The sequence below is a fragment of the Garra rufa genome, chromosome 2 (assembly GCF_049309525.1).
Source record: "Garra rufa chromosome 2, GarRuf1.0, whole genome shotgun sequence".
Classification (NCBI taxonomy): domain Eukaryota; kingdom Metazoa; phylum Chordata; class Actinopteri; order Cypriniformes; family Cyprinidae; genus Garra; species Garra rufa.
Window position 1 is genome coordinate 12,835,909 of NC_133362.1, and position 26,271 is coordinate 12,862,179.

The 26,271-nt window shown below is 35.4% G+C and overlaps 1 protein-coding gene across 1 annotated transcript in view; it reads left to right on the forward strand.

Moving 5' to 3' along the window:
- Positions 1 to 25,679, forward strand: part of loxl4 (lysyl oxidase-like 4) — a 39,009-nt gene extending 13,330 nt beyond the window's left edge. Inside the window, exons 5-15 of the mRNA XM_073833725.1 lie at positions 794 to 832; positions 936 to 1,149; positions 3,106 to 3,286; positions 10,958 to 11,112; positions 12,143 to 12,310; positions 14,400 to 14,562; positions 15,929 to 16,172; positions 16,964 to 17,079; positions 20,060 to 20,196; positions 22,568 to 22,679; positions 23,192 to 25,679. Coding sequence (XP_073689826.1) covers positions 794 to 832; positions 936 to 1,149; positions 3,106 to 3,286; positions 10,958 to 11,112; positions 12,143 to 12,310; positions 14,400 to 14,562; positions 15,929 to 16,172; positions 16,964 to 17,079; positions 20,060 to 20,196; positions 22,568 to 22,679; positions 23,192 to 23,262 — 1,600 coding nt within the window. The 3' untranslated portion in view covers positions 23,263 to 25,679. The remainder of the gene's footprint in view (positions 1 to 793; positions 833 to 935; positions 1,150 to 3,105; positions 3,287 to 10,957; positions 11,113 to 12,142; positions 12,311 to 14,399; positions 14,563 to 15,928; positions 16,173 to 16,963; positions 17,080 to 20,059; positions 20,197 to 22,567; positions 22,680 to 23,191) is intronic.
- The last annotated feature ends 592 nt before the right edge of the window (positions 25,680 to 26,271 follow it).

Sequence of the window (26,271 nt, forward strand, 5' to 3'; positions counted from 1 at the left end):
CCGAGAGCTTTCTGACCCTGCATAGACAGTAACGCAACTGATACGTTCAAGGCTCTGAAAGGTAGTAAGGACATTGTTAAAATGAAGCTAACAACTTTATTCAACAATTTCTTCTCTTCCATGTCAACTATTTTGAATATGCAGTCTGAAACGCAGATTCAGCAAAATCAGTAGTGGTTAGACATAAATCCAGTGAGTTACCAGGCTAAATCCTGCATAACTACTACATTTAGCTGGACAGACGGTGATGATGACAGTGATGATATCATGAGTCACTGTGATGACATGTGCGTTATAGATGGCAGGTGTTCTTGGGTGGATCTCTCTCTTTCTCTCTGTCATTCTGAGTATAAGTTTGTCTCGGTTTGTTTTTTTGGAAGTCTTGCTGTGCCCATTCCGGGATACCAACATGCCAGTGGAAATATCTGTTTATAGAATGTACATATTTGAAAGCCAGCTTAGTGGTAGATTGAGTTAAAACATATGTGTGTGTTCTTTGATGTCTTAGTCTGTGGGCCATACATTTTTATTATTATAAACCAGCTATGCAAACGGATGAAATTTTAGTGTGGAGTGCTGAACGTTGCATTATCTTGAATAAAGACACAAATGGTAATGAAAATCTGGAACAGTGAGTTTTTATTGCAACTGCCTCATAATGACAAAACCTCACGTGGCCTATGGTGGCTGTACATTTATATTGTTTTATTGCCAGTGTAATATGGTTATTTTGGGGAACAGTTTCCCAACTTTATTCCAACTTTTAAAATGTTGATCTTTTTTGTGTTTACAGAAAAATATGGGATAAAAAAGTCAAGGATTCAACAACCAGGTGAGTTTACTCTTCTTTGGCAATTATGTGTATACTAAAACATTTCTTGTACTCTTTATTTAACTCTTAATGTGCTGGTTTTGTAACCTTTCATTTCTCCTAGATTGAGTCAGATGACCAAGAAGAAGGGATTCTGGGTTGAGAAGGTACATTGTTTGGGCACAGAGCCCAGTCTGGTGGAGTGTCACGCCCAGCTGTCAATCCCTCGAAGCCCAACCCCCTGTAAGAACGGTCGCCATGCAGTGGCCCGCTGTGTCCCAGGACCACAGTTTGCTCGTATGTCCTCTGGAAGACCCCAGGCACCTCACCCTGCAGAGGTAATCCTAAAAATATTTTGGTTGTTTGGTTAATGACTGGCTATTATTATATTTTAAAATGTTTGTATTTTATCAGAATGACCAAAAAAAAAAAAAAAAAAAAAAAAAAATCCGAGAGCTTTCTGACCCTGCACAGACAGTGATGCAACTGATACATTCAAGGCTCTGAAAGGTAGTAAGGACATTGTTAGAATGAAGCTAACAACTTTATTCAACATTTTCTTCTCTTCCATGTTAACTATTTTGAATATGGTTAGACATAAATCCCCAGTCATCATAATTACATTTTAATGGGTTATACTGAAAAAAAAAAACACTTAAAAATAAATGACAAAAAACACTAAAAACCCCCACAAATACACATAATGACCCTCATTATGCTGTTATTGAAATTAAAATATCATACTTTTAAAAAAGCTTTAAAGAAAATTAATATTCTTGGCACAACACAGGTCTACAGAATGCAAATAAAATTATGAGGTGTAATGATTTTTGAATAATGAACCCTGTTAAACCCTAAATATAATAGAATTGGCATATACACCATTGCTCAGAAGTTTGATTTTTTTTCCCCCTGAAATAAATTAATACTGTTATTCAGCAATGATGCATTAATTTGATTAAAAGTGACAGTAAAGATGTCTATTTTAAATAAATGTTGTGCTCTTCTATTCATCAAACATCCTGAAAAAATGTATCACAGTTTCCACGAAGTTCAGAAATGTTCCATTAGCACCAAATCAGCATTTTAGCATGTTTAAAAAATTATCAACACAAATATAAAAAATGTTATTTTTAAGGGATAGTTCACCAAAAAAGGAGAATGCTGTATTTAATTATTACTCAACCTCATGTTGCTCCAAACCTGTAAGACCTTTGGAACACAAATTATATTTTTGATGAAATCTTAGAGCTTTCTGACTCTGCATAGACAGCAACGCAACTGACACTTTCAAGACCCAGAAAGGTAATAAGGACATTAATAAAAACGTCCATGTGACATCAGTGGTTCAACCTTAATTTTATGAAGCTATGAGAATACTTTTTGTGTGCAAAGAAAACAAAAATAAAGATTTTATTTAACAAATTTCTTCTCTTCTGTGCGTTTACGAGAATACCATGACGCATGTGCACAAAAAGTATTCATGTAATGGTAAATAATGTCATGGGTTACATTTCTTTTCAGTTGCACTTTAAACAACAAACACTGAAACTGAGTGATGCTACATGGAAGTATTTAATTTTATGTATAGGAAACTTACTGTTTGGGGGGTTTAATAATGTAGTGTTTTAGAGTCAGTTGTAACCACATATTTAGTGTTGTGGCTAATATGTGACCCTGGACCCACAAAGGGTCATTTTTTTTTTAAATTGAGATTTGAAAGATCTGAAATCTGAATAAATAAGCTTTCCATTGATGAATGGTTATCATGTATGGTTGTTAGGATAGGACAATATTTGGCCGAAATACAACTATTTGAAAATCTGGAATCTGAGGGTGCAAAAAAAAATCTAAATATTGAGAAAATCATTTTTAAAGTTGTCCAAATTAAGTTCTTAGCAATGCATTTTACTAATCAGAAATTAAGTTTTGATGTATTCATGATAGGAAATTTACAAAATATCTTCATGGGACATGATCTTTACTTATCCTAACGGTTTTAGCATAAAAGAAAAATCTATAATTTTGACCCGTACAATGTTTTTTTGACCTTTGCTACAAATATACCTGTGCTACTTAAGACTGGTTTTGTGGTCCAGGGTCACATATTATGTTAGAATCAGTCAATGGAAAACCCACATTTGTCAACCGCTAATCTGAAGTTTATGGAAGGCATGTACCCCACTGGTGCTCCCCAAATGTCTGTTGCGGTTATAACCCTGGAACTTTGGGCCTGAGATGGAAAATATGATTTCTTCAAAGTGACTTTGTCAATCTTTTTTCCTTTCTAATAGCTGTCAGTGCGTCTGAAGTCAGGACCACGTCTGGGAGAAGGAAGAGTAGAGGTTCTCCGTGAGGGAAAGTGGGGAACTGTGGTTGACCACCGGTGGGACCGGATCTCAGCCAGCGTGGTGTGCAGAGAGCTGGGCTTCGGCACTGCCAAAGAGGCTCTTACCGGGGCATACATGGGTCAAGGTAAGAATTAGTTTAAAGGAATAGTTCACTCAAAAATGAAAATTACCCCATGATTTACTCACTCTCAAGCCATCCTAGGTGTATATGACTTTCTTCTTTCAGACGAATCAGAGTTATATTAATAAATGTCCTGGGCCTTCCAAGCTTTATAATGGCAGTGAATGGCTGTTGAGATTTTAAAGTCCAATAAAGTGTGTCTATCCATCCTAAAAAGTAATCCACGTGGCCTTCCGAAGTGAATCGACGCGTTTGTGTAAGAAAAATATCCATATTTAAAACTTAAATAAATAAATCATAATCTCTAGCTTTCAATCTCAAACTGTCCTACGCAAGTTTACGAAACAGTGGAGTTCCAGCAAATGACGTAGGATCTAGACGAACACAGTGATGAATGCGGAAGTACAAAACGAGGATTTGTAAAGAAACATGTCTGAGGATTTCAATATAAGCCAAGACAATTAAGAAAGCTAGAGATTACGGTTTATACAATTTTAAAAATAGATATTTTCCTTACAAACAACACATTGATTCACTTCAGAAGGCCTTTATTAACCCCCCAGGGACATTTTTATGATGGATGGATGCACTTTATTGGACTTCAACATCTCAACAGTCATTCACTGCCATTTTAAAGCATGGAAGAGCCAGGGCATTTTATAATATAACTCTAATTGTATTCGTCTGAAAGAAGAAAGTCATATACAACAAGGATGGCTTGAGGGTAAGTAAATCATGGGGTAATTTTCTTTTTTGGGTGAACTAACCCTTTAAACTTGAAGAATCGTTGTAGGATCAACATTTGGGCGAGTAAAAAGAGTAACATTTTCATTTTTTGATGACCTGTTTTTTTTATCCGCTTTGAGTCAATATGGTATTTATAGGAAGATGGTGATTCATAACTATGAACGTAATTATGATCATACTGAGTTTACCACATGATTCCACAGTAGTCTGAGTCTGAGTTTAATTTGTAAGCTCTGCTTATCTGTGGGATACGCCTGTCTGCAGCTCAATATGAAAGCGGTCAGAGATGATGTTTTATATTATGCGATATCACTGTCCAGGTGCAAAACATGAATTCCATGTCAGTCATGATGGAAACCAAAGATTTTCCCTGAACTTTCTGTGGCTCAGATCCACACTGCATGTGAGTTTACTTTGGCTGAGTGAGACACCGCTGTATTCCAAGTGGCATCGGTCCACTCTGACAAGATTGGGTAATTGCTCTGCCAAAGAGAAGCAATGACAGTAGCTATGTATTGAGGACTTCCCAATATCACTCTGAAGAAAAACACAGCTGCAATACTGTGCCATTTTTATTTAACGAAAGGAAGTGAAGAGTTTTGACTCATAAATGATGTTTTATCAGGTGCCACCATTCAAGGAGTGAAAGAATGAAATGCTGATTTATGGATAATGATGATATTAGGGGTCTGTTATTTTGAAATATAATCTGGTACTGCACTGGTTGTGACCCATATGAGAGTCCAGACACTTGAAATGAGCCTGCATAAGGTTGACGCATTCATCTTCTGAAAATAGTCCAGTCAAGGTCTCAGTTTAACTTGCCAAATGCCAAGTACTGTAAGTACAAGCAGTCTTTGATGTGTTACTTGCCTGTTGACTGATAATTTAAGTATCTGTTATTTTGAAGAACTTTTAAGTTTATTTCTTGCAGTAACCAAGATAATACACAATACTGTTTCAAAAATGTGAATTTTTTGAAAGAAGTTAATACTTGATTCTGCAGGGATGCATTATGCATTGATCAAAAGTGAAACAGCATCTTAGAATGATTTCTAAAGGATCATGTGACACTTAAGACTGGCGTAATGATGCTGAAAATCAGCTTTGTTATTGCAGGAATTAATTAAGTTTTAAATTTTATTAAAATAGAAATCAGTTATTTTAATTAGTAAAAATATTTCATGTTACAGTTTTACAGTTTTTGGTAAAAGAAAAAATGCAGCCATGGCGAGCATAAAAAACTACTTTAAAAAACACCCCCCACATTTTTCCAAAGTTTACATACACCTTGCAATATCTGCAATATGTTAATTATTTTACAAAAAAAGAAGGATCTTACAAGATGCATGCTATTTTTTATTTAGTACCGACATGAATAAGATATTTCACATAAAAGATGTTTACATATAGTCCACAAGAGAAAATAATAGTTGAATTGATAAAAATTAGCCTGTTCAAAAGTTTACATACTATACACTTGATTCATAATACTGTGTTGTTACCTGAATGATCCACAGCTGATTTTTTTTTTTTTTTTTTTGTTTAGTGATTTTTTTCTGAACAGTTAAACTGCCCGCTGTTCTTCAGAAAAAATCCTTAAGGTCCCACAAGTTCTTTGAGTTTAGTTCAGCATTTTTGTGTATTTGAACCCTTTCCATTAATGACTATATGATTTTAAATCCATCTTTTTACACTGAGGACAACCGAGGGACAGGGACTCATATGCAACTATTACAGAAGGTTCAAACAGTCACTGATGCTTCAGAAGGAAAAACAATGCATTAAGAGCCGGGGGGTGAAAACTTTATGAATTTGAAGATCAGGGTCAATTTTACTTATTTTGACTTCTGGGAAACATGTAAATATCTCCTGTAACTTCTGATGGGCAGTACTAAATAAAAAAAGTATTATAATTAGGCAAAATAAGAAAAATTTACACATCTTCATTCTGTTCAAAAGTTTACACCCTCGGCTCTTAATGCATTGTGTTTCATTTTGAAGCATCAGTGAGCGTTTGAAACCTCTGTCGTTGCATATGAATCCAAATACCATGCATTTTGTATGATCCCTCTTATTTTGGTAAAATAATTGACATTTTGCAGATTCTGCAAGGTGTATGTCAAATTTTGACCTCAACTGTATGTATAAGCCTAAAAATTATAATCAAAATCACATTTTTGTGACTGAATCATTTTTGTTTATATATGTATAAATATTTTTGGTTGTAAAAATTTCTCAAATCAACCAACATTAGCAAGTGTGGTGAAATAATGCTTCAGTCAGTGACTCCGCTTGCTGATTTTTGAATTCAGCCATTTGGATGTAGAAATAACAGGAATAGAGATCAAAGCTTATGATTTCTGCACGTCTGTAGCGTTTAGGCCTTTAGGCATATTTATTGTCGTGTATAATTTTCCTAGCGCAGCCGAGGCCACAAAAACATATAGTAAGTGAAAAGAGACACAAGTTAGCGTTTCAATGACAGAACAGAGCTGGACTGTTTGGGACAGGCGGTAAAAATAGGAAATCTGTTGAGATGGGCTACACGTACCAGACTGTGGTTACCACATTTAGAAATGATCCTGAGTAATGGTGTTGGTACAGTGTTCATTGCACTGCTTGATTTTCCAGACATTTTAATGTAACGTAAAGCGATAATTCATCCAAAACTGAAAAATCTGTCATTTATCTGACTTTCTTTCTTTCTTTCTTTCTTTCTTTCTTTCTTTCTTTCTTTCTTTCTTTCTTTCTTTCTTTCTTTCTTTCTTTCTTTCTTCTATGGACACACAGGAAGGTATTTTGAAGGAAGTTGGGGTCCAAACAACATGGATACCAATGGACTCAAAATATATTTTTTTATGTTCCACAAAAAAATCTTTAGATTATTATTTGCACTCATTTTGGGCAAACTATCTTGGTGGCGGAAACAAGCTTGTCGTTGCGGCTGTATTGTGAAGCTGTGGATTTTTTTTGTTCAAAAACAGTTTCATCCAGTTTGATCGTAAAGTTAGTATGAACTCTGTATGACAGATTACACCTTTTTAAGCCCAATGCAGCGTAAAGACACATTCTGTTGAGACGCTCTCTAAGCCCGACCTCCCAGTAAGATGAAAGTAAACCTATCTTTCCTGAAGTTCCTAGATGACTTCATGTCTTGAGATTTGTTTGAATGCTGTATCAGCTGATTTTACCTCACTTAGACACTATAGGTGAGGAATTTCAAGTCACATTCACACTTCATAGACAAAACGCATAAGCGTATATTATTTTTTGTATGCATCGCAACACTGAGTTTTTCCTCTGGCTTTGAACTGATGCTGACATTGCACTTGGCTGAGAGAAATATTTCTTTTATAGCTATTTAATCTGCTCCTAAAATAGGGATTATAGTCATTCCATGAAAGGAAAACACCATTAATGCGGAATATATATGTTGTTTTATTTTAGGGAGAAGAAAATGTCCATTTTCCGTAAACCACATTCTAGTGAAACTGTTCGCTGCAGTCGCTCACAGAACCACTCCCTTTCCAACAGCCACTTCTAGACTACTTTGTTCCTGTTATTTACTTGCCTTTTTGTGCATACACTGTTTTATGTTTATACTGAGATTTAGTTTTAAGTTCTTTTTTTTTTTTTTTTTTTAATAAATTTAAAAAAAATATTCAGGATGCATTCAGTTGATTAGAAGTGACAGTAATCACACTTGTAATGTAAAATAATGTATAATAAGAAATGTTTCTTGAGCAGCAAATAAGCATATTAGAATTATTTCCCACTTAAAGGAGTAGTTCACTTCCAGAACAGAAATTTACAGATTATGTAGTCATCCAAGATGTTCATGTCTTTCTTTCTTCTGTCTTAAAGAAATGCTGTTTTTTGAGGAAAACATTTCAGGATTTCTCTCCATATAGTGGACTTCAATGGTGCCCTTGAGTTTGAACGTCCAAAATGCAGTTTACAGTGCCTTGCAAAAGTATTCTATTCATTTTTTTTCACATTTTGTTTTGTTGCAGCATTATGTTAAACTGCTTTAAATTAGTTTTTCCCCACATCAATTTACACTCCATACACCATAATAAGGACAAAGCAAAAACCAGATTAGCAAATTTTACAAATTCATTAAAAATAAAACACTGAAATAAGTACATTGCATAAGTATTCATACCCTTAACTCAGTACATAGTTGAAGCACCTTACCGCTTCAAGTCTTTTTGGGTATGATGTGACAAGCTTTGCACATCTGTATTTGGCAATTATCATTCTTTGCCTCACCTTTTCACCTCTCAAGCTCTGTCAGCTTGGATGGGGGCTGGCAGATATTTTCTAGAGTCCTAGTCGTTCCAATCGTCTTCCATTATGGATAATGGAGGCTACATGCTTCTGTGAACCTTCAATGCAGCAGATTTTTTTCTGAACTCTTCCCTAGATCATTGCCTTAACGCATGTCTGTCACTGAGCTCTACAGGCAGTTATCTTGACCTCAGGACTTGGTTTTTGCTCTGATATTCATTTTCAGCTGTTAGGCCTTTTCTGAGAGGTGTGTGCCTTTCTAAATCATACTCATTCAAATGAATTTGCCACAGTTTAACTCCACTCGAAGTGTAGTAACATCTAGAAGCATATGAATACTTATGCAACGGGATCTTTTCAGTTTTTTATTTCTAATAAATTTGCAAAGTTGTTACAAACCTGTTTTTTGCTTTGTCATTATGGTGTATGAGATGTAGATTGATGTGGGGAAAAAAGTAATTTAAAGCAGTTTAACATAATGCTGCAACAAAACAAAATGTGAAAAAAATGAAGGGGTATGAATACTTCTGCAAGGCACTGTAAATGCGGCTTCAAAAAAAATTATGATTTATAGACATTTAACTTCAAATGCTCGTCTTGTTTAGCTCTTTGTGTACTCTGTGTATTCTGGTTCATGACAGTTAGGGTATGTCGAAAAACTCCCATCTCATTTTCTCCTCCAAATCCAAAAATCATCCTGCATCGACCCAGTGTTTACAAAGTGAACATGCAAAGAAGGTCAAACGCCCTTTACAAAAAAAGGTAAAACAGCAATGTAGAACGATTTTGAAGTTGGAGGAGAAAATGAGATGGGATTTTTTCGACATACCCTAACTGTCTCGAACCGGAATACAGAGAGTTCACACAGAGCTGGACAAGACCAGCGTTTTATGTTAAAAAGTATATAAATTGTAAATATTTTTAGAAAATAGTCAATTATTCCACTAGATAAGACCCTTCTTCCTCGGCTGGGATCATTTAGGGCCCTTTGAAGCTGCATTTAAACTGCATTTTGGAAGTTCAAACTCAGGGGCACCATAGAAGTCCATTATATGGAGAGAAATTATGAAATGTTTTCCTCAAAAAACAATTTCTTTATGACTGAAGAAAGAAAGACATGAACATTTTGGATGACAAGGGGGTGAGTACATTATCTGTACATTTTTATTCTAGAAGTGAACTACTCCTTTAGGACTGGAGTAATGATGCTGAAAATTCAGCTTTATGTCACTTTTTTTTTTTTACATATTAAAAAAGTTGTCATATTTTAATCAAATAAAAGTAGCCTTAATGGGCAGACATTTATATTTTTTTATTTATATTTACACAATGAGGAAAAGTTTTGATTGAGTCATTTAAGTTCATATCATGATGTCTTCATAATGTCAACCTAAAAAAGTATGTGAGCGATATTTAGACATTGCTTTTTTTGTAGTCCTTCAGTGGGTTCAACTTTCATGTTCGGTCCCTAATCTTTGATTACAGTCTTGATTATATGTAATATTCTCGGTGAGGGATCATTTTCATATTAACCCCCAGGGTTTTAGCCAGTCTCTGACAATTTGCTTCCCAGAAGTGAGGTCGAATATAGGGTGCTGTGTTTGCTGTGTTTGGGGTCTATCATTTTTGTTTTCAAAACTAAACAGTTGGTCATGTTTTTTGCTCTGGCAGAAATAGGACTTTTTTAACTTAGCCGAGCGCAGAGCAGTAGAACATAATCACTGTTTTTTCCACAGCAGGTCATGCAGCTTTCTACTTCATTTACACAGAATTTCCCCAGCATGTATTTCTGCGATGGAGAAAAAACTATTTAATTACTCTTACACTAATGCTGCTGTGGGTATACGCTGTGTAGCCGATTATTTATGCTGTGGAGTCACATCCGTGTGAGATTCATATCTGAAATTTTAGCACAATGCTCACGTTTGGATCTGATTTAGCGACCACCTCGCGCTGAAACGTCCAATGTTTTTTCGTCACAGTAAACAAGAGGGAAATGAACTGTGACATCTGATATGCAGTCAAGAATGTGATGATTATGATTTTACAAAATAAACACACACCTCTCAATCTGATCAGACTCATGTGTGGCCTTCTGGTGTATGACGAGGAATTCTGCTTTAACAATGCACTCTCAGAAAAAAAAAGGTACCAAGCAGTCACTGGGCCGGTACCCTAGGATACAAAAGCTAAAATGTACATCTTTGTACCATAATTACCCCTAAAAGTACTTCAAAAGTACATATTAGCAGTGCTGGGTATGTAATCTGAATTATCATGTAATTTGTAATCAGTAATGGACTACAGTTTGTAAGTAATCTGCCAGCATTACATAGTCTTACCTAAAGTGTACATATTAGTACCTTTTAAAAGCTGCCACCACAGTGACAGAGCTATGGAGTGAAAACACACAGATCCTCTATAGATTTAGCAAAGAACAATATTTAGTCTGCGAAAATGGCAGACAGCATGTTTTTAGGCAATGTTTAGGAAAGGGTTGGTTAGAAAGTATTTAGTGTTCTCTGTGGCTGAAAGTACTCAAACAGGCTGAGTGTTTGTTATTTTGTTTTATATTTGAGACTTTTAACTTGTGAAGCGCCACTGACATTTACTGTTTGTTTGTTTGCTTTACAGGGACGGGGCCCATCCACATTAACTCAGTGCAGTGCACTGGCACAGAGCGCTCCATTTTGGATTGTTACTTCCAGGAAGTTCAACCCTGGACATTCAAACACAGCCAGGATGCTTCTGTCAAATGTTATGTTCCTAAGACAGGCCTGGAGAGCACGGTGAGCAAAACGATGACAGGTTACTCTACATACAGTTGAAGTCAAAAGTTTACATACAGTACACCTTGCAGAATTTGCAAAATGTTAATTATTTGACCAAAATAAGAGGGATCATACAAAATGCATGTTATTTTTTATTTAGTACTGACCTGAATAAGATATTTCACATAAAAGACGTTTACATAGCTGTGTTTTTTGTTTAGTGATAGTTGTTCATGAGTCCCTTGTTTGTCCTGAACAGTTTTGTGTATTTGAACCCTTTTAACAATGACTGTATGATTTTGTGATCCATTTTTTCACACTGAGGACAACTGAGGAACTCATATGCAGCTATTACAGAAAGTTTAAATGCTCACTGATGCTTCAGAAGGAAAAACAATGCATTAGGAGCCAGGGGTGTAAACTTTCGAGCAGAATGAAGATGTGTACATTTTTCTTATTTTTCCTAAATATCATATTTTCTTTCATTCATTCTGCCCTTCAGAAGCTAAAGAAGGTACTTACATGTTTCACATGAAGACAAAATAAGTTAAATTGACACTGATTTTCAATTTCCAAAAGTTTTCACCCCCAGCTCTTAATGCATTGTGTTTCCTTCTGGAGCATCAGTGAGCGTTTGAACCTTCTGTAATAGTTGCATATGAGTCCCTCAGTTGTAAAAAGATGGATCTTATAATCATAAAAATGTTTTTGTGGACTATATGTAAACTTCTCTTATGTGAAATATCTTATTCAGGTCAGCACTAAATAAAAAATAACATGCATTTTGTATGATCCCTCTTGTTTTGGTAAAATAATTAACATTTTGCAGATTCTGCAAGGTGTATGTAAACTTGAATTCAACTGTAATGTGAAAAATATGACTCCTGTCAGTCATGCCATCTGCACAGCCACCAAAGATACTTAGATACTTAAGCTTTTTGACATTTAGCAATTTTTAAATATGCGTTAAGTGTCCAAAAGTGTTCAAACACTCCTTGAAGCCACTTTGTGTGTAGTTTTGATGTCTGTAAGCATGTTTGTGTTTCAGGTGCGGTTGGCGGGGGGCAGGGACAGAGCTGAGGGTCGTGTGGAGGTGCTTATGGAGGTGGGGGGCAGAAAGCGCTGGGGGACCATTTGCAGTGAGAACTGGGGAATAAATGAAGCTATGGTGGTATGCAGGCAGCTGGGCTTTGGTTTCGCTGCTCGTGCCCATCAGGTGAGACTGCTGAAGAGTGTTGTGTTTTCCAGTAATATCGCTCTGAATATGTCTCTTGTCTTGTTTGCTTTGGTTGCCTCAGTCTGTGTGCGTTTGAGAGCTTCCTGTGCATGTTTAGGGGGCAGGATATTTCTGGGCAACATTAGTGTTATACAGTAGTTGTTTTGTGGAGGTGAAGAGGTGGGACAGGTTAACGGTAAACTGTGTATTTTCAGACAGAATTGCAGGTACATTTGCTATGCATCCTGCACGTACTTAAACTGTTTTAAGCAAGAAATGAGAAAAGAAATTAAGACAATTAGGTTGACGTTAAGCTGAAGTTGCTTGGCAATGTTGCCATCAATGGGCATCCAGGTGAGACACAGGGCCCATGATCTACATGCCATAGCATTTCATATGCATGAAATAAAACACAATACAATAAATACAGTAAACCATACTTTTCCTGGCTGTTGAGATGTTGAAGCCCAATAAAGTGCATCCATCAATCATGAAAAGTATTCCACATGGCTCCAGGGGGTTAATAAAGGCCTTCTTAAGTGAATTAATACGTTTGTGTAAGAAAAATATCCATATTTAAAACTTTATGAACCGTAATCTCTAGCTTTCATTAAGATTTAGAGAGTGATGTTCCAGTGGATGATGCAGGACAGAAACAAGCAAAGGAAAACTATTATTTTCTAAATCCTCTGACTTTTTTTGTACAAATCCTCATTTTGTACTTCTAATTTGTGACCAGTTTTTTGTTTTGTTTTGCTCTTTCCTTTGGGCTTCCACATTTGTGACTTCATGCCAGAGCTTACACTATTCCTAAATAGTTCGTTTGGATTTAAATCTCTTAAAGGAACACTCCACTTTTTTTGGAAATAGGCTCATTCTCCAACTCCCCCCGAGTTAATAAGTTGATTTTTACCGTTTTGAAATCCATTCAGCCGTTCTCCTGTTCTGGCGATATCACTTTTAGCATAGCTTAGCATAGATCATTGAATCCTATTAGACCAATAGCATCACGTTCAAAAATAACCAAGGAGTTTCCATATTTGTCCTATATAAAACTTGACTCTTCTGTAGTTATATTGTGTACCAAGACCGGTGGAAATGCAAAGCTTAAATTTTCTAGGCTGATAAGATTAGGAACTACACTCCCATTCCGGCGTAATAGTCAAGGAAGTTTGCTGCCGTAATAAGGCTGAAGCAGGAGCAGTAATACCACGCAGCACATGTGCAAATGCTAAACTAGCTGGGAACACATTTCTGATAATACTCCGCCTGCTTCGGCCATATTACGGCAGCAAACTTCCTTGACTATTATGCCGGAATGGGAGTGTAGTTCCTAATCTTATCAGCCTAGAAACTCACAGCTTTGCATTTCCACCGGTCTTAGTACACGATATAACTACAGAAGAGTCAAGTTTTAAATACAACAAATATGGAAACTCGTTGGTCATTTTTGAACGCGGTGCTATTGGTCTAATAGGATTCAATGATCTATGCTAAGCTATGCTAAAAGTGATATCGCCAGAACAGGAGAACGGCTGAATGGATTTCAAAACGGTAAAAATCAACTTATTAACTCGGGGGGAGTTGGAGAATGAGCCTATTTCCAAAAAAAAGTGGAGTGTTCCTTTAACATATGGATAATTTTCTTACACAAATGCATTGATTCATTTAAGAAGGCCTTTATTAACCATCTGGAGCTATGTGGAGTACTTTTTATGATGTATGGATGCACTTTATTGGGCTTCAAAATCTCAACACCCATTTACTGCCATTATAAAGCTCGGAAGAGCCATGACATTTTTTAATATAACTCCAATTGTATTTGTCTAAAAGAAGAAAATCATATAGACCTAGGATGCCTTGAGGGTGACTAAATCATGGGGTAGTTTGCATTTTTGGGTGAACTATCTCATAAAGCATTATGTTTTATCCAATTTTTCATTAAATAATTATGAAAAAAAAATCATCTAGTGTTTTTTGTACATTGTATCCAAGTCAAATGCCCTATTTGTAAAATCTATATGTTATGACTCATACATAGAATTTCATATACATACAAATAAAAGACCAATAACCTTTCTGTGCTTAGGACACTTATTATTGGCAAGGAGACCCTGCGGCAGAAGAAGTGCTGTTGAGTGGGACTCACTGTGTGGGCACAGAAATGTCCATCCAGCAGTGCCGTCGTAACGGTCACATCCACTGTCCTCGAGGAGGCGGAGCTAAAGCAGCTGGGGTCACCTGTTCTGAAAGTAAGTGACTGGAGTGAAAGAAGGTGCAACCAAATTGTGTACTTATGCACTATTCTACACCATTTTTTTGTATAAATAGTTTGATTAGTGTTTGTAGTGTAATGGTTGAGCACGGTGAGGGAAAAATTATTTGTTCCCCTGCTGATTTTGTACGTTTGCCCACTGACAAAAAATGATCAGTCTATAATTTTAATTATAGGTTTATTTGAACAGTGAAAGAATAACAACAAAAAAATCCAGAAAAACACATTTCAAAAAAGTTATATTTCAATCACAGAGGTCAGACATTTCTTGTAGTTGGCCACCTGGTTTGCACACATCTCAGGAGGGATTTTGTCCCACTCCTCTTTGCAGATCCTCTCCAAGTCATTAAGGTTTTAAGGCTGACGTTTGGCAACTCGAACCTTCAGCTCCCTCCACAGATTTTCTATGGGATTAAGGTCTGGAGACTGGCTAGGCCACTCCAGTACCTTAATGTGTTTCTTCTTGAAATAGTCCTTTGTTGCCTTGGCCGTGAGTTTTGGGTCATCGTCATACTGGAATACCCATCCACGACCCATTTTTTAATGCCCTGGCTGGCTTCATAGCCATGGCCCCGTCCATCGTCCCCTTGATGCAGTGCAGTTGTCCTGTCCCATTAGCAGACAACATTGTTACCAAATGTTTTCTTGGTGACTATGGTCCCAGCTGCCTTGAGATCATTGACAAGATCCTCCTGTGTAGTTCTTGGCTAATTCCTCACCGTTCTCATGATCATTAAAACTCCACTAGGTGAGATCTTGCAAGAAGCCCCAGACCAAGGGAGGTTGACAATTATTTTGTGTTTCTTCCATCTGCGAACAATCGCACCAGTTGTTGTCACCTTCTCACCAAGCTGTTTGGCAATGGTCCTGTAGCCCATTCCAGCCTTGTGTAGGTCTACAATCTTGTCCCTGACATCTTTGGACAGCTCTTTGGTCTTGGCCATGGTGGAGAGTTTGGAGTCTGATTGATTGATTGCTTCTGTGGACAGGTGTCTTTTATACAGGTAACAAACTGAGATTAGGAGCATTTCCTTTAGGAGAGTGCTCCTAATCTCAACTTGTTACCTGTATAAAAGACACCTGGGAGCCAGAAATCTTGCTGATAGATAGGGGATCAAATACTTATTTCACTCATTAAAATGCAATTCTGGATTTTTTGTTGTTGTTCTGTCTCTCACTGTTAAAATAAGGCTACCATAACCATTACAGACAAACATACAAAACCAGCAGGGGACAAATGATCCTTTCCCACTGTACATAGTGCATAGTGTGTAATCTACTGGATATTAAAATACTGTCTGCACTAAATGATTCAAGTGATTAAATCAACATCCTGTTTTTAGCGGCACCTGACCTGGTTTTGGATGCACAGCTTGTGCAGGAGAGTGCTTACCTGGAAGACAGGCCTCTGCACCTGCTCACCTGTGCACATGAGGAAAACTGTCTCTCCTCTTCTGCCAACCGTATGCAGTGGCCATATGGGCACCGCCGTCTTCTGCGTTTCTCCTCCCGTATCATGAACTTGGGCAGAGCCGACTTCCGTCCACGTGCCTCAAGAGAGTCCTGGACCTGGCACCAGTGCCACAGGTGAGGCTTTTACTGCTTACTTCAGTTTTAATGTTCATAGAGAATGAAACAGTAGCCTGAGTGCTGCAAAGAAAAATTCTTTTAAGAAAGCAGACAGCACACCAGACTAAAAAATGCAGGAATAACCTTGATGTATGACACTTTTTTCTAGAAGAGTATTTGTGGTTACATTTCCTTTCAGTTCAGTCAGTCCTTTCAACTTGCAATGAACAGAACGTACACTCCTGTTTCTAAAACAGGTCATGGATGGTCAGCAAGCTTGCCGTCATCTTTTAGATTAATTAGCTGTGTTGAGCACCTCCACTCCCTTTACATGTGTTCTGAAAATAATTGCGAACCCATTCTGTGGGAACAAGGCGCTCTGTTGTGGAGGAGTTGTGGGCTTTGCGTGTTCGCAGGCCAAACCTGTTTTATTAATCTTTTAAAACAACATCAGTAAAGTTGGCGTTTGAAAGCCGTCTATTCAGAAGAGCTGAATAAACAGCTCTGCAAGCATAACCCCGTCAGCATAACAACAACTTCCTGTAAAGGGTGTTGCCGTAGCGGCCAACACCTTCATGTAGGAGCAGTGAGGTCATTAGGCAGCGGTCCATAGTGAACCTTTGTTCTTCCCATGTTCACTAGCCGACATGAAATAGAAGTCAGCTTGATTTTTACACAAGTTGCTGCAAAGATCAGCAAAACTGCTGTCATGACTCTAGGGTACAAATTGTAGTTTGTAACTGACCTTGATAATCAGCACTGAATTATAATTCTGCAGACATTAATTGATGTGAATATTTTTGATTCAGGCATTACCACAGCATTGAAGTCTTCACACATTATGACCTCCTCACACTCAATGGAAGCCGAGTGGCCGAAGGACATAAAGCCAGTTTCTGTCTGGAAGACACCTACTGCCCCGATGGTAAAAGACTATTTTTGTATCTAAAAAATATATCTTACATGAATGCCATTTGGTCTATATGGAAGCCCATTTCTGCCATTTACAGTAATAGAAAAAAGGTAACTGCGACTTTTTTATTTTAGAATTTTTGCCTTTTTTCTTGCAATTGTGAGGTTACGTCTTGCAATTCTGCAAAAAAGTCAGAATTGCAAGATATAAACTTGGAATTGCTGGGGAAAAAAATCTGATTTGTAAATTGTAAATAAAAAGGTCAGGATTGCCAGATATAAACTCGCAATTGGGAGAAAAAAAGTCATATTTGTGAATTTCTATCTTGCAATTCTAACTTTATTTCTCACAATTGACTTTATATCTCACTATTCTGAGAAAGAAGTCACAATTGCAAGATTAACTCACAAATGTGAGAAAAAAGTCTGATTTGTGACTTTATATCTCAGTTCTGAGAAAAAAACTCACAATATATGCACAATATAAACTCGCAATTGTAAGAAAAAAAAGCAAATTTGTAAGTCTCTGTTTTGCAATTTTGACTTTATTCTCGCAATTGTGAAGAAGTCAGAATTGTGAGATATAAAAGTCAGAACCGCCAGATATCAACTCACAGTTGGGAGAAAAAAGGTAAGATTTGTGAATTTAAATTTTGCAATTCTGACTTTATTTCTTGCGATTCTGACTTTATATCTCACTGTTCTGAGAAAGAAGTAACAATTGCGAGATATAAACTTACAATTGCAAGAAAAAAAGTCAGATTTGTGAGTTTACGTCTTGCAATTTTGACTATTTCTCACGATTGTGGCTTTATCTCACAATTCTGAGAAAATATGTCAGAACTGCGTAATATAAACTCGCAATTGTAAGGAAAAAGTCAGATTTGTTAGTTTATATCTTGCGATTCTGACTTTATTTCTATCAGTTGACGTTATATCCCAATTCTGAGAAAATAAGTCATAATTGCGAGATATAAACTTGCAATTGTGAAAAAATGTCAGAACTGCCAGATATAAACTCGCAATTGTTAGAAAAAAAAAGTCAGATTTGCTAAATTATATCTTGGAATTGGGACTTTTTTTCTTGCAATTGTGACTTTTTATCTCACAATTCTGAGAAAGAAGTCACAATAGCGAGATATAAACTCACAATTGCGAGAAAAAAGTCAGATTTGTGAGTTTACATCTTGCAATTTTGACTATTTCTTATGATTGTGACTTTTTATCTCACAATTCTGAGAAAAGAAATCAGAATTGCACAATATAAACAATCGCAATTGTAAGGAAAAAGTCAGATTTGTTAGTTTATATCTTGCGATTCTGACTTTATTTCTATCAATTGACTTTATATCCCAATTCTGAGAAAATAAGTCATAATTGCGAGATATAAACTTGCAATTGTGAAAAAATGTCAGAACTGCCAGATATAAACTCGCAATTGTTAGAAAAAAAAAGTCAGATTTGTTAAATTATATCTTGGAATTGTGACTTTTTTTCTTGCAATTGTGACTTTTTATCTCACAATTCTGAGAAAGAAGTCACAATAGCGAGATATAAACTCACAATTGCGAGAAAAAAGTCAGATTTGTGAGTTTACATCTTGCAATTTTGACTATTTCTTATGATTGTGACTTTTTATCTCACAATTCTGAGAAAATATGTCAGAACTGCGTAATATAAACAATCGCAATTGTAAGGAAAAAGTCAGATTTGTTAGTTTATATCTTGCGATTCTGACTTTATTTCTATCAATTGACTTTATATCCCAATTCTGAGAAAATAAGTCATAATTGCGAGATATAAACTTGCAATTGTGAAAAAATGTCAGAACTGCCAGATATAAACTCGCAATTGTTAGAAAAAAAAAGTCAGATTTGTTAAATTATATCTTGGAATTGTGACTTTTTTTCTTGCAATTGTGACTTTTTATCTCACAATTCTGAGAAAGAAGTCACAATAGCGAGATATAAACTCACAATTGCGAGAAAAAAAAGTCAGATTTGTGAGTTTACATCTTGCAATTTTGACTATTTCTTACGATTGTGACTTTTTATCTCACAATTCTAAGAAAAGAAATCAGAATTGCACAATATAAACAATCGCAATTGTAAGGAAAAAGTCAGATTTGTGAGTTTACATCTTGCAATTTTGACTATTTCTTATGATTGTGACTTTTTATCTCACAATTCTGAGAAAAGAAATCAGAATTGCACAATATAAACAATCGCAATTGTAAGGAAAAAGTCAGATTTGTTAGTTTATATCTTGCGATTCTGACTTTATTTCTATCAATTGACTTTATATCCCAATTCTGAGAAAATAAGTCATAATTGCGAGATATAAACTTGCAATTGTGAAAAAATGTCAGAACTGCCAGATATAAACTCGCAATTGTTAGAAAAAAAAGTCAGATTTGTTAAATTATATCTTGGAATTGTGACTTTTTTTCTTGCAATTGTGACTTTTTATCTCACAATTCTGAGAAAGAAGTCACAATAGCGAGATATAAACTGTTAAACAATTGCGAGAAAAAAAGTCAGATTTGTGAGTTTACATCTTGCAATTTTGACTATTTCTTACGATTGTGACTTTTTATCTCACAATTCTAAGAAAAGAAATCAGAATTGCACAATATAAACTCGCAATTGTAAGGAAAAAGTCAGATTTGTTAGTTTATATCTTGCGATTCTGACTTTATTTCTATCAATTGACTTTATATCTTAATTCTGAGAAAATAAGTCAGATTTGCGAGTTTATATCCCACAATTCTAGTTCCAGTAATAATTCGAGTAGTTGTGACTGCATATCACAATTGCAAGTTTATATCTCACAATTCTGAGAAAAAAACTCAGAATTGTTAGTTTATATCATGCATTTCTGAGAAAACTAATCAGAATTGTTAGATAAGTCACAATTTCAGAAACATTCAATGGCAGAACGGGCTTTCATAGTTTATGAGTACAGCTACACATAACTGGTTTTTTTTTCTGCAGGACTTCACAAACGCTTCTCATGTTACAATTACGGAGATCAGGGAATTTCGGTGGGTTGCTGGGACACGTACCGCCACGATATCGACTGCCAGTGGATAGACATCACTGATGTCAGACCTGGAGACTACATCATGCAGGTGAATGATTCAGTACATCTGAACTGTGGAAGAAGGCAGTCACAGCACAAAACTTTTTTCACTATTCCTTGAAGAGTAGATTCTCTTTTCAGGATGGAGTTTAGCCACTTTTTCTCTGTCATTAACTTTGGAACGTGTTAATCATCCAAATCACTGTGGGCACTGTGAGCACTTCCGAAGCTTAGCTTCACATGCAAATCCAGCCAATCAAAGAGCCGCTTTAGGGGCCAATCAAGAGTTCTTTTATGCGTCCCAGTCATAAAATATAGGTTGATGTGAAGCTTTGTTTTAATTACAGTGTACCTTCGTGACTTGACCATTTTGAAGATTTATTTACTTGAAATGTCGCCATGATAGATTTGCATGTATTTCGAGCACGTTTGGCAGATGCTAATTACAAACCGGCATCGGGCTGCTGCTATGTATGGCACAGCAATGAGCCGTGGTGATACACAAAGGTCAGAACTCACATCTCCATGTAGAGCGATGCCTGCTATCCCGTGCCAGCCTGTCTGAGCAAAGACGCTGCATAAATGAAACATCTATACTTGATGATCCAGGCAAACCTGTTGCATTTTTTTTTAAGTTGCTTGTCTTTAATTCCACACCCAAAATAACCCAATGCTAAGCATTCCCTGCTGGAGGAGCAAGGCGTGCTATATTCCCCTCTATTAGACATGGTCAATTAGGTACAGAGGAATTTACGCCCGCCTGTTTTACAGGCACTTTCTCGCTCAAACATATGGTCAGACAGACCCAGAGCTCCAGTCCAGATTGGAAGTTGCACACTGTCATTAAAAGCGTAAAGGAAAAAAAAAAGATAAGCAAGACTCACATTTGAATGTGCTCACAAAATAATTGCCTTCAGCAAGAAAAAATATTTCCAGAATAAAATAAAAGAACTGTTGTTTCAGCATTTTAAAACTTCTTAAGCCTAGCAGGCATAATCACATTAAATTTATATAAAATGACGTAGCTCAGAGATGTTTGTTTGAACCTATACTCAGCATGAAAACAGCATGTTTTCGAACTAATAAATTATTATATTGTGACTATATAACATAATTTGGGAGCCTGATTTGGTGGAACCAATTTGTAAAGTGGTTTGATGAGCAATCTGATTGCATAACATTTCCTTACAAGCCTCACATCTTTGTTGGTTCTGTATGTCTGCAACTTTTACAGTGCTACGATTAAATGACATCAAATGTTATTTCAAGCAGACATAATAAAACCACCTGTATTTAATAACGTAATACTGTTCTTATATATCTATATATCTAATTTTTTATATATTTTTTACTAGTGGGTGCAGGACACTATAGTTTATTTATGTAAGTGGGGATAGCTAAATAAAGTAAACTGTTACATATTATACCCAAAAATTCGTCATACAATGGACTACCAGTAAAATTGAATAAAATTTGGGACCAAATATTTTTCAGACACTTTGACCTGACCATGTTTTGCTGAAGTGTTTTTCCTTTAATTCCTTATGTGACTATTTACACCACAGACTGAACTAAATTAAGCATTGCTTGGTAATTGGTCAACAAAGTATTGATAGTTTTTGGTTGTTATCCATTACATACCTTTCTATCAAAGTTATCTGACATTATCAAGATGAATTTGTTCTGACACAGTTTAACTCTGAGTTCTTGTCATATTTTATTAGCATTTTCTAAATTATGGTCAATAAACTGTGATAATGTTAGAAATTTATATGATATGTATAATTATATATTTATATATAAAACCCACCGTAATGCCTTGATATATATATTAAATCGATTAATCACATCCAAAATAAAAGTTGGCATTTACATAATATATGTGTGTATACTGTATAATGCTAAAATAATTATTATTATAATTTTTAAATTTTAAGAAAAAAAAAGTCAGATATGCGAGTTTATATCTTGCAATTATGACTTTATTTCTTGCAATTGTTACTTCATATCTTACAATTAGGAGAAAATAAGTCAGAATTGCTATATATAAATATGCAATTGCGAGAAAAAAGTCAGATTTGCGAGTTTATATCTCAATTCTGACTTTATTTCTCGCAATTGTGACTTTATATCTTAATTCTGAGAAAAGAAGTCAGAATTGCAAGATATAAACTTGCAATTGCAAAAAATATATAAAACAATTATTTTTTTTAAAATGAAGCAGCTTCAAAATGTACATTTGAGGTATAATTGAAGTGAAAGTCTCTTAAGAATTTTTTTTTTACTTTTCTTTTTTTTCTTTTAACCCATTAGTTATTCCTGAGGGAACCCATGGCAAATTATCCGTCTGGGTTGCCCTACAAATTGACCTCATTACTGAACAGCTGTATTCATTCTTGTGTGTTTTTTTTTTTTTTCAGGTTGAGGTTAATCCGTCCCTGGACATGGCTGAATCAGACTTTATGAACAACGTCATGCGCTGTCGATGTAAATATGACGGACACAGAGTGTTTATGTATGGCTGTCATGCAGGTATGATCCCCATAACAATGAATCAACCGCAACATACAGTATATGTTACCCTAGACCATGAAACCAGTCATAAGGGTACATTTTTTAAAATTGAGATTTATATATCATCTGAAGGCGAAATAAATAAGCTTTCCATTGATACTTTCCAGTGAACATTTGGCTGAGATACAACTATTTGAAAATCTGGAATCTGAGGGTTCAAAAACAAATCTAAATACTTAGAGAATCGACTTCAAAGTTGTCCAAATTAAGTTCTTAGCAATTCATATTACTAATCAGAAATTAAGTTTAGATATATTTATGGTAGAAAATTTACTAAATATCTTTATGGAACATGATCTTTACTTAATATCCTAATGATTTTTGGCGTGAAAGAAAAATTGATCATTTTCACCAATACCAATGTATTGTTGGCTATTGCTACCCAAGACTGGTTTTATGGTCCAGGGTCACATATGTATGCGAGTTCAAGCACACTCGTATCTAAATTCTAATATACTGTTCTTTCACAGGTGATGCTTACAGTGCTGAAACTGAGGATTTATTCGAACATCAGCGTCAGATCAGCAATAACTTTATTTGAGCCTGGTAAAGAGAGGTGAGCGGATATTCATTAAAAGAGTCCCGGAAATGCGGCTAACCAACTGGATGAAAGAGAAGGATATCTTCTCAGCTGATCTCAGAACAGTCCAAAAGCCCCTCTTGTTTGGACGAGATATGCTACATCGCTAAACAGTTTTTTTTCTATGGAAGTGAATTAAGTCTAGCAGAAGTTTGGAAATCAGCAGAGGGATATTTCACCCAAAAATTTGATTCTGTCATGATTTTTCTTAGTATATTGGACATTTGAATAACATGCTGATTTTCTTTTCCAGCCATTTGCAATAAATAGAGACTGGAGCTTTCAAGCTTCTAAAAAGGACACATAAAATATCATATGAGTTTTATATTGTCTCTAAAGGCCAATTCACACTGCACAGATAAACAGCAACAGACACCTTGGAATATCTGAAAAGTGACTGGTCTGCGCTGTCTGATGGTGCAGTGTAAATTGGTCTTTAGCAGTCACTGTTTTCTTAGTAGACTTTCTTATCGGATTAGTGCTCAGAGTTTTGGAATGAGGTGGTTTGCTTAGAAATCCCTTCATGCCCCGCCAAACTTTCACTGGCTCTGTGAGTTTGATATCCAATGAAACCCTGAACAAGAGGCTCTTGTTCAGACTCACTGGAGTTAGTAAATAAAGCCAGAATCTGTTTTTTTGGATGAACTGTTCCTTCAGTTAATATCCATTGAGTAACTAGGACATTGTTTTCAGAGACTAAGTTAGCTGCAGTTGTTGTTGATCATCTGGTTAAAAATGGAACCATGAGACTAGCATTAGAAAATAACTAATTTTTTATTGTCTACATGTACCCGTATATTTATTTCCTGACGTTATGGAATAATTATAGAATACATGTCGTTATAGAAAAAATACATTTGTACAATGTTTAATTTTTACTTAATTTTTTTTTTTTCATTTTAAACTAATTTGAACTACATTTTACCTAAAAAAAAAAAAAAGAAGAAAAAAAACAAAAAACAGACATCTTAGCAAGTCTTTTTCTGCTCTACATTACATGACATCCAAATGCAGTTTGTTCACTTTTTCTGTTTTCTGTTCATTTATGATTTTTGTATCTAATTTCAATTCTTCTGTTTGTGTTATGCACTTTATTGATGGACGTCAGTATTCTGGAACAAATGGGTCATTCACTACCATCTTTCAACACACGTCTATTTGTCTGTTTATTAATATGTTAAAGTATTTATGCCTTCTTTCCATTTTTAGACCTTTTTCATAATTATTGGTGACTTTCCTAAATCCTAAAGGGATGTTGTATATGCTGAAGATTAATTTATTTAATACATTTTATAACAGATTTTCTGGATGAGAGTTTTATTAGTATTGATAATGAAAATTCATTGTATTAATAAATGCTTGCTAAATGGTTGACTGCTTTTTCAAGGTTTGATTTGTGGATGAATGGAATTTGTTTTCTTTAGTTTAGTATGTACTTGAAGCTTTTTTAAACATCTTTAATAGTGCATATCTTTAACAGCATTAATAGTGTAAAGCAGTAATGCTGGGAATGAACATTTATGGGCCAGAGCATTACATATATTCCTAAAGTAGTGAACCCTTTGTCTATAAATAGTGAAAAAAACACTTTTTGAGCTGTACTGTATCAATTTTTGCACAGTACAAGACACTGTTTAACAATGGTGGTTGTGCATGTGATGAACTGATTTGTAATTTATTCCTACTGTTTATCTCAAAACCTTGTGTTATTTATCTTAAAGTATAATCCATAACGGTTGATTTCATAAACACATGAGTGAATGATCTGTGCTTATTTTCACTACATAGATATCACTTACAACTTATCAACTTGTGTACTTTCCACTTTTACAATATAGTGTTTTTTTTAACATTTGTAAGATCATATGACTTATTCTGTCCATGTATTGTGTACATTACTTTCACAATGTTACTCTTGATTTATTTCACCTGTGCTTTTATTTATGATTCGCATGTTACTGAATGCTTTTAGTACTAGTGGTGCATACATTTTTTTCAGTCCATAAATCACAAAAACTTTTTTTTACAATCTTCTGGTGCTAATTGTAGACTTTTATGGGGGTTTTCATGGAGTAGTTGAGAGTTTGAGCTCTTAATGTAAATTGCAATACTCTCAGGGATGAAATGCGTGTCTTTTCCAGTTTGTTCAAAATTATATTTTTAAGATCAGCCAGGACAGATATCAATGGAAAAGTAATACCAAAATCATTCCAGAAACTGTTTTGTGATGGGTGTTTAAGTAGTAAGTCTATGCAAACAACTGATCTCAAATGTGAATAAATATCACTCATCAGGTCTGTACTCTGGTTTTATGCTCACTGTTTTTTCATGATCCATTGCACAGGGACTTCGTTAACAATAAATGTGTGTTTGTGAAAGACTTGTTTCTGTTTTTGTACCAAATAAATTTAAATGGCTGCTTCAGACAAAAACAAACTTAATTTATATTAATATAATTTTTCTTATATAAATGTATACAGTATATATATTTAAAAGAAAAATCTTAGACGGACTTTGGTTTTTGCATCTTAATTCATATATATGCCTTTAACAATTACAGTTACACTGCCCGCTTTTCTTCAGAAAAATCTTTCAGGTCCACAAATTATTTGGTTCTTCAGCATTTTTGTGTATTTGAACCCTTTCCAACAATGACTGTATGATTCTGAGGTCCATTTTTCACACTGAGGAACACTGAGGGTCTCATGCAACTATTACAGAAGGTTCAAACGCTTACTGATGCTTCAGAAGGAAACACAATGCATTAAGCTGGGGGTGCAAACTTTTGAACACAATGTAGATGTGTCCTTTTTTCTTATTTTGCCTAAATATCTTTTTTTTTTTCATTTAGTACTGCCCTTCCAAAGCTACTAGCATGTTTCCCAGAAAACAAAAGTTAAATTTACCCTGATCTTCAAATTCAAATAGTTTTCACCCCCTGGCTCTTAAAGCATCATGTTTCCGTCTGAA